A 9,376-nucleotide genomic window follows, 5' to 3' on the forward strand; every position below is an offset into this window, starting at 1 on the left:
AATAATCCTGAACATCACAAAGCAAATCTCATTGTTATTACTTTAGTGGAATTTGCTTGAATTTTTTTTTTTTAATGAAGTTAGGAAAATAGTAATAATAATAATAGAGGTTTAGAAAATAATTTTAAATAATACCCCATACAATATGGAAGTGTGAACTTGCAGCACTCCGAGAATATCTGGGAGACAATAAGTTATGGAACGATAAAGCGTGTGTCCGGAAATGTCTGCAGATGGAATTGAAGCCCGAACATATCGATGGGGCGAGCGTGTGTTTATAGTCGGAAAATACCTCGACAAATGGATGAACTTTCAATCTGCAATACTTAAAAATCCAAATTTCAAGTAGGTGAAAGTTTTTGAATTTCTCCAATAAAAAAATCTGAAAATCAACGACCTTGAACTTCCCGACTTCCAGTGCAACCTTGAATGACAGTGGGCCGACTTTCATTGCGATGGTGATGATGAAAAAATTGTGCTTTTGATGAAACATCCAAGTCGAGGGGTATAATTTATGAGTAGGTACATTTATTGTTTAAAAATACATTTTAAAAGAAACAATTCACACAATTTCCATTTATATCATTGCAGTTTCCTCCACAACATCCTGCCTTGGTTTCCCAAACAGCCCACCTTCTTTTTGCCATTTTTTCCCCTGTTTGGGGAGAGGACAAATATTTACTTTGGGAGGAGTTAATGAAAACAGCACACATATAAACAGTGATTTGCAACTTCTGTGTCAGTTGGATTCCACAAGATTGCAAACTCTTCAACTGCCAGAAGCACCCATGGCAAGCGGACATTTCATGCTGCTTTTCGCCTCCTGCTGCCTACTTATTGCTGCCGCCATGACAGGTATGTGAATCATGCCTACGTCATTCATCCATCTAGTTGTGTCTGGTAATTTCGTACCAACAGCTTTTTTTTTTTCTTTTTTTTTTTTTTGTATACAGAGTCGAGGCTCGTGAAAGAGCTAAAAACTTACTTAACCTGTATGATGCACTCGTTCAAATACCTAAAGTTGTTCATGAATACCTGTTTTTACGGCGTTTAGCACAGCATTTGTCTGTCCGTATGTATGTCCCTCACAAACGTCCACCAATGAGAGCTGAGTATCTGGTCAAATGACAGGGGGACACTGTTTAGTAACCATTACAGTTGTGTATTTTACTAAAAGGAAATATAACTTTCTGTGGAACGTTTTGGGGTCCCAGCGGGTGTCGTAAGGTAGCTAGGAGGTTTCAGAAAATCCTCAACACAACTATGATTTTGAAATGCGATCGACATGGACCTTGCTCCTGAATCCGGAAGTGAGCAGATGACGATGGTTCGCTGGTTTGATTATATCTCAATACAATTGTGATTGAACATTATATTTTGATATTAGGAAATTGCTGTCTGTCTCAACCTGAAGCACAAAAACACGATCCGTGTGGACACTATTGCGATTAAGCCGTTTGCATAGTTGTCAACATTGAGAGAAGAAAATGCGGGAGGATTGAAGGGACCTGCGATGTGAGGGAGGGGGCGGCAGAGGGGAGTTGGGGGGGGGGGGATGGGAGGTGTAGAGGGCGGATTGAGTGGGAGTCTGGGAGCACAGGGTGATGGTCTGGGGTGGGGGTTGAGATGTGGGAGGGAATGAATGGTTGGGGAGGGGTGGGAATGTCTCGGAGGGGGTGGGTGGGGGTGTGGGCGTCTGGTAGCACGGGCTGATGTTCTGGAGAGGGGGGTTGAGATCTGGGAGGGAATGGTTCGTCAGGGGAGGGGTTGAGAGGTTGAAAGGTCAGGGAGGGGATGTGTGGGAGTGTGGGGTCACAGGATAATGGTCCTAGGGGGGTTGGGTTGAGGGCAAGAAGAATACATTTTTATCAGGTAAAGAATACAACAACAACAACAACATGCATTTTAAGGCCATTTTCCCTGCTGGAGCGGGGGTTAGCCTTGCTAACCTCAAACTATCAGGGAAAGAATAATAAGTGTTATTTTTTTCTATCGTGGTATTTTACCATGGACTCCCAGGTAGTAGTATTAATTAATAATTACCTCTACCACCAAAGGTGGATGTTTTCACCCCTGTCTGTCTGTCCGTTTGTGAACAAAATATCTTAAAAAGTTATGGACGGATTCGGACGAAATTTGGCAGAGATGTAGCTCATGTGACACCGACGAAATGATTAGATTTTGGTGAAGATCAGGATTTGGATCCGGATACGAGAATTTTTAAAGTGATTCTTCACCATTGAGAGATAGGGCCAAAAACGATACATAGCAGGATATCTCAAAAAGTTGTGGACTGATTTGGACGAAACTTGGTGGGCAGGTTGGGTGTCTGACGAGGACGATTCGATTCGATTTTGGTGAAGATCTGAATATGAATTCGGATATGAGAATTATTTATTTTTAAAGTGATTCTTCATCATTGGGAGACAGGGCCAAAAACGATACATAGCAGGATATCTCAAAACGTTGTGGACTGATTTGGACGAAACTTGGTGGGCAGGTTGGGTGTCTGACGAGGACGATTCAATTCGATTTTGGTGAAGATCTGAATATGGATTAGGATATGAGAATTATTTATTTTTCAAGTGATTCTTCACCATTGGGAGACTGGGCCAAAAACGATACATAGCAGGATATCTCAAAAGGTTGTGGACTGATTTGGACGAAACTTGGTGGGCAGGTTGGGTGTCTGACGAGGACGATTCGATTCGATTTTGGTGAAGATCTGAATATGAATTCGGATATGAGAATTATTTATTTTTAAAGTGATTCTTCACCATTGAGAGATAGGGCCAAAAACGATACATAGCAGGATATCTCAAAAGGTTGTGGACTGATTTGGACGAAACTTGGTGGGCAGGTTGGGTGTCTGACGAGGACGATTCAATTCGATTTTGGTGAAGATCTGAATATGGATTAGGATATGAGAATTATTTATTTTTCAAGTGATTCTTCACCATTGGGAGACTGGGCCAAAAACGATACATAGCAGGATATCTCAAAAGGTTGTGGACTGATTTGGACGAAACTTGGTGGGCAGGTTGGGTGTCTGACGAGGACGATTCGATTCGATTTTGGTGAAGATCTGAATATGAATTCGGATATGAGAATTATTTATTTTTTAAATGATTCTTCATCATTGGGAGATATGGCCAAAAACGACACGTAGCAGGATATCTCAAAAAGTTGTGGACTGATTTGGACGAAACTTGGTGGGCCGGTTGGGTGTCTGACGAGGACGATTCGATTCGATTTTGGTGAAGATCTGAATATGAATTCGGATATGAGAATTATTTATTTTTTAAGTGATTCTTCATCATTGGGAGACATGGCCAAAAATGATACGTAGCAGGATATCTCAAAAAGTTATGGACGGACGATTTCGATTGAATGTGATTCTGTATTGTGATTTTTCTGGTCTACTCTGGGATACCAAACGTAAACTGTTGACCTGGTGCAGGTATGCTCTCTACTGAGTGCCGTTTTGGTTTTTGATTGGAATGAAGCATGATGCTGTTTGGAATGCAAATATGAAGATGTTGAGTTTAAAGCAGAATGAGGAAATGACATAAGGGTTTGCCGTCAATGCCTGACGTTTGAGTGAAAGTGGCACAGGAATGTGGAATTAATTGAAAAAATGTAATACTTCCATTATACTGTCCTCTTCAACTAAAGTATAGAACAAGCCCGGCTACACCGTTGTTAGACTTTCGGTCTTGTTTGTGCATGAATTGAATGATGTAAATGTTAAATAAGTCATTTCACATGGCCGTGATGTCCCCATTTGCAGTTCCCGTTGAAGACAAAGAAAACGTAGAGGAAGCTGAGGACATTTTCACAACAGACATTCCCCAAGGAGACATAAACATCCACCTTGAGACTGGAGGTGAGAAGTGAGATCCACGATATCATGCAAACTTAGAGAGATTAACTAGAAGAGTCTGCGTTTCATAACAAAAAGCAGACTGAATTCGAAAGTCTTAAGCATCATTTCGTCCTCAGTCAGAAAAATGTTAGATCTGTTAATCTTCAATGTCTGAAAGCGTCTGACGCAACCCTTGTCTGCAGAGCTGTCGACAACCGAGGAGGAATCTTCAAATGCCATTCTGAGTAAAACTCTTCGACTTGTGAAGAGGAGTGCCCACGGTCTTCAAAATGGCAAAAAGCAATCAAGACGATTCGAAGGAAATAATTTTTTGATAACAATCTCTGGAAGAGGCTTCTGGTAAGATTTTTGTTTTTGGGAACTTTAATTGTCCCCCGTCGCACCGCGGAGCGAAAGGGCGACTGTGGTTTTCCCCTCTGTCCGTGCGTGCATGCGTGTGGGCGTGCGTACGTGCGTGCGTACGCGAAGGACCGAATTCTAATTTGGTGTGTGGGTGCAACCCACGTCAAAAATCCAAGATGGCCGCCGCCATGTATGTCTGACGCCATGTATGTCTGGACCTTGTGAGCTGAATATCTTGAAAAATAAGCGAAGTACAAACTTCTAATCTGGTGTGTGCGTGTATCTCGGCATAAAGAAGAACGCTATTGAAAATTGGGTCGCCACGTCAAAATCCAAGATGGCCGCCACCATATACATGTCTGAACCTTGTGAGCGAAATATCTTGAAAAAAAAAAAAACGAACTACTAACTTCTAATCTGGTGTGTGGGTGTATCTACGCATAAGGAAGAACGGTATTGAAAATTGGGTCGCCATGTCAAAATCCAAGATGGCCGCCTTGCGTCTTCCACTTTGTCAACTCACATCACTTCACCGACGGGGGACCTCGGCGTAACGCTTGTTTGCTTTATTATTAGTTGTGTTTGTTCCCTCAGTTTCTCCATGTACTCATTTTATTACAGTAAGCAAATACTATTATAATTATACCAGTATAAAAGCCCGTCAAAAATGATCGGTTGGAACAGTTTATTCGACGGTGCCGCCACGTCAGCGTGCCAAAGTCTGAAGCATCGGCCTGGTATCAGGTGGGCTTATATCTTCTTTGTTTATTACATATCATATGGACGTAAATGAACACTCGTTATACTCTGCGTGTGTTCCACATCACGTGCAGCAAACTTCATCTCCATGCACCTTGTATTTATTGTTATTTTTAAAAAAAACGTTTTTGTGCACCGCCCTTGAGGCTCGGTTTGCAAGCCACCGTCTACAATTCCAATTAAAGAGACATAATTACTCTCTTATGGAAAGTGTTTTTCGAGTTTGTTTTGTCCTCAAAAATAGACCGGAGGGAACACACATTCGTGTTAAAAGATTGGCCTTTAAAACCTGATCCAAATCGTCCTGATGTAGGGGGGACAGACATCTGTACAAACACACAAACTGACATTGTGTTTTGTGTGGTAGATATATCATTGTTTATGACAATTGTATTTTTTTGGTTTGTTTTCCCAACAGATAATTTGAAGTTGTTGACAATGCAAAGAAAGTGAAGAATTGCCAGATGGCTTCGCACTGCCTGTGGTCTCCATAATACCGAAGACCCTATATTATTTGGCTTCCTAATACTGTTCCCGCATGTTATCCTGCAAGTATATATTTTACATTAAAATTTCAAAAAAGGAAGGCACTGCCAACTGGTATCGCTACCCATCCTGAGGGAAGTTCGATGTTTCACCCACCAAGTGGTGGTCTTCAGCCGGGACTAGGCAGGCATCGTGTACCAGGTGTTTCATAAGCTCGAAAAGTGCACCTGAGCGTTGCCTGCTGGGTAGCTGTACTAGCTGGTGCTGCCTTCATTTAAGAAAAAAAAACTATACTCTGTTTTTGTGAACTTTTATATTGAAGAATGAAGATGGTGGAAGTGAATATTATTCCCTACAATAAAGTTTTCCTTTTTAATAATCACGTTTCCTCATTTTCTTTCTCTGGCTGTGGAAAGAACCTTTTTTTTTTCTTTTCTTTTTTTTAAAATTTGTATACAAGATCAAGGCTCGTGTAAGAGCTAACATTATTGACAAAAAACAAACAAACAAAAAAAAACGGACACATAAGACGAAATAAAGGGAGCGGGAGACAAGATGGGGAGAGAGGGGGAAGCACACGAGTACAACATTTGAGAGCAGGGACATCGGAAGATCTGTGGGAGGGAGAGGGCTTGGGGGGAGGAGGCGTGGGAAGGGGATTGGGGGATGGGAGAGGTAAAAAAAACACATGGACACTGCTAGGACTTCCAGGAAAGAAGTCGGTATTTCAGAAAAGTGGATCTGGGGTGAATTAACGGGGGTAGAAAAGATCAAGGTTTTGGATGGGGGAAGATAAGAGATGGTGGTGAACAGCTACTTTAAAGACCTGGAGGGAGGAGTGGGATTGAAGGGAGTGAGGGAGTTTGTTCCAGAGGTGGGGGAAAAGATGAATGAAGGAGTGAAGGTGAGCAGAGACTCTGTATTTTGGCAGTTTCACCATAAGAGGGTTGCAGGCAGATGTTGTGCGACCTGCAGGAATATTTGGGGGACAGAGCACAGACAGGGCTGGTGGGGGGGGGGGGGGGGGGGGGCTAAGCCAGAGAGGAGTCAGAAAAACCACCAACCTGCCTGCGGTGAGTGAGTGAAAGACCCTCACAATCGGCTTCATCGCGGGAGGTTCCAATGATTCTGAAAGCTTTGGTTTCAACAGCGTGAAGCCGAGCTAGGTGTGAGGCAGGATCACCAGCCCAGAGGGGAGAGCAGTATTCCATCGAGCTGCGGATTCTTTTACTTCATAAGCAGGTGTTGCCACTTTTATGCATAAGTTATCAAGGTGGAACTAGCAGATTTATCACTTTTTTGTGATGATTATTGGATTGATAGGACAGTTCAAAGCTAGTTGACTTGCTTTTGCATCTGGGTCTCATTTGTGGCCTGACTATAAACATTTGTGGCCTGACCTTTGGAGGGGATGTTAAGCCTGCTGTTCCACCTGCCAGCATTCATTAGTGGACTTTTATACGACTTTTCTAAGGGATACATTATTCACTAGCGGACATCCAAATGCTCACATTCTTCACTCACTTCAATCTAAGGACCTAGGAAGATGAAACTTTCCATTATTTACACATAGTGTAATTATCTCCCAATTTGAACACATCGATCTTCTCAGTTGATAAGATTTTAGTCTTTTAGCTTTAAATACAGACCAGCTTTTTCACCTTCCTTCCTCATTTTCCTAAATGTATACGGTATATCATGGAGTACGGCAGTACTCCATGATGGAGGGATGGCATGGGCTAAAATGTATGCCGCTTGACAACGATCCGCCCCTGGAGGCACCCATAGTTCCGCCCCTTGAGGCACCCATAGTTCCGCCCCTGGAGGCACCCATAGTTCCACCCCTGGAGGCACCCATAGTTCCGCCCCTGGAGGCACCCATAGTTCCGCCCCTGGAGGCACCCATAGTTCCGCCCCTGGAGGCACCCATAGTTCCGCCCCTGGAGGCACCCATAGTTCCGCCCCTGGAGGCACCCATAGTTCCGCCCCTGGAGAAGTCTGGAGCTCAGCCTCCCTCTCTCCCTTGCTTGGCAGAACCCCACCACGATCTGCCTTGCTCTTCTCTTGCCACCCTGTACACTTCGTGGATTGTCACAGGAGGTTTTACACACCTTTCCTTCACTCAAAACACTCACTATTTATGACCATGCACCACCCTCTGAATGGTGCACATTCAAACAAACAATCCATAAGCTACATGACCCTCATTATTATATCAAGGTTGGCTAACTACTGATACATGGACCGTACTACTCTATGCACTTCTATCTGTTCCAAGGTAATCTCCAACCAACTCCCCTCCTTCCACAAACGTAACACAATATATATATATATATATATAATATATATTAAGACATGGTCTAAGGCTTGTAATGGGGCTGACACACACACACACACACACACACACACACACACACACACACACACACACACACACACACACACACACACACACACGGACGATACAAACATTTAACACAGCCAATGAGCTTTGAGGAAGTGCCGTCACTGCTATCACTTCCTGGGATACTCAGGGTACCAGCGACGTAATAACAATGGCACCGCTTTTCTCACCGCACTCAGCACGGCATTTCCTCAGGAGGAATTTTCTCCTCCCCATCGATGCCAACCAATGGGGATTGTCTTTGCTGTCTCCTTTTAAATGTGGAGCATCACGCAAGGAAGCAGCACGTACCATTTTTAAAGTCTTTGGTATGACTCTTTGCGATGGTCAAATCTGGATGGGTGTTTCTTAGGAGACGCCATCTCCTTACTGGATGGCAGTTGGCTCCCTTTGGGTGCTCATCCACCCTTTGTCAGGTGTTGTGTTTTGTCCTGGAAGGGTGTCACAGTCACCTTCCCCACTAGCAAAGCCAATGAGGGGTGTCAGTTTAGTCGCAGACAACCCGACCATGCAGCAGGTAGCACTAGGTTACATGTTACCAGTGGCAGTCCCAAAAGACTGACCTGACCTCTAATTTATATATATATATATATATATAATATACAGTCACGTGAAAAAGTAAGTACTCCCCATGTAAAGTTTTGACTTTTTCAACATATTTCAACATACAGCTATTTGATCTTCATTTCAACAATATTGATAGATAAAGGTGATATAATATAACATATATCATGAAACATTTACATTTTGTAGTCCATTGTATAATTTAAATAAACATAAATGCAAATTTCGCATGTGGAAAAAAATTCGCGGGGGAAGGCATAAAAATATTTGTTGTTAAGAAATATGCTGCGATAAATGATTATTTTGGAATTTGACACAACTCTATACAGTACACAGTGCAATATAATAGGCTAATGCTGTCTGGGAAAATTCAACCTACGGGAAAATTATAAGACAAGAAACAAAGTTGCAATATAAGAAACACAAGAGATTGCATCTTAACGCATATCAGGTGCAGACAGTGCAACCTTTAGAACCGAGAACTTTCCCGGTATGTGGATTGCAGATGATGAGGCAATCCTGGTCTCTACAGTCTCCCGATGCAACTCCCTTCGACTTCTTGTGGGGATAGACCAATGATTGTTTTCCAAACTTCCGTTGCTGACAATGAAACACTTTGTACAAGGATAACCAATTGCATCAGCAGTGTGACGAGGGATACTTTTAGTCCAGCGGATAGGTGCAATATAGAGACGAATCGTGCACTTTTTGATAAAAGCATCAAACTTGGTACACATATTCAGTAGGCTATAAGAAACAAAATTAGATATAGTGCCATCCCAGTTTTGGCCTGTGATTGCTATGGCGGCCATCTTTCAAAATGGCCACCACATGACACTAAAATACCACATAACTCAGCAACCATGAGGCCGAGGATCTTAATTCTGGTGTCTATATATAGGTTTTGGGGGTCATACAAATCAAAGAAGGCAATA

General features: G+C 42.7%; 1 protein-coding gene across 1 annotated transcript; it reads left to right on the forward strand.

Annotated features, from left to right (window-relative positions):
- Positions 1-585: 585 nt before the first annotated feature.
- LOC144888604 (uncharacterized) lies at positions 586-5,852 on the forward strand. The gene is made up of 4 exons (XM_078767155.1): positions 586-855; positions 3,791-3,886; positions 4,069-4,225; positions 5,406-5,852. Coding segments are annotated over exons 1-4 (321 nt in total). The 5' UTR covers positions 586-788; the 3' UTR covers positions 5,407-5,852.
- Positions 5,853-9,376: the final 3,524 nt, after the last annotated feature.

The sequence above is a fragment of the Myxine glutinosa genome, chromosome 13, assembly GCF_964187855.1.
Source record: "Myxine glutinosa chromosome 13, kmMyxGlut1.1, whole genome shotgun sequence".
Classification (NCBI taxonomy): Eukaryota; Metazoa; Chordata; class Myxini; order Myxiniformes; family Myxinidae; genus Myxine; species Myxine glutinosa.

What these genes read in the sequence shown, in the direction of transcription:
- LOC144888604 (XM_078767155.1), top strand. Translation starts at nt 789, where the DNA reads ATGGCAAGCGGACATTTCATGCTGCTTTTCGCCTCCTGCTGCCTACTT. An exon ending in TATTGCTGCCGCCATGACAG is followed by an intron (nt 856 to 3,790) that starts GTATGTGAATCA and finishes CCCCATTTGCAG; the next exon opens with TTCCCGTTGAAGACAAAGAA. An exon ending in CATCCACCTTGAGACTGGAG is followed by an intron (nt 3,887 to 4,068) that starts GTGAGAAGTGAG and finishes CCTTGTCTGCAG; the next exon opens with AGCTGTCGACAACCGAGGAG.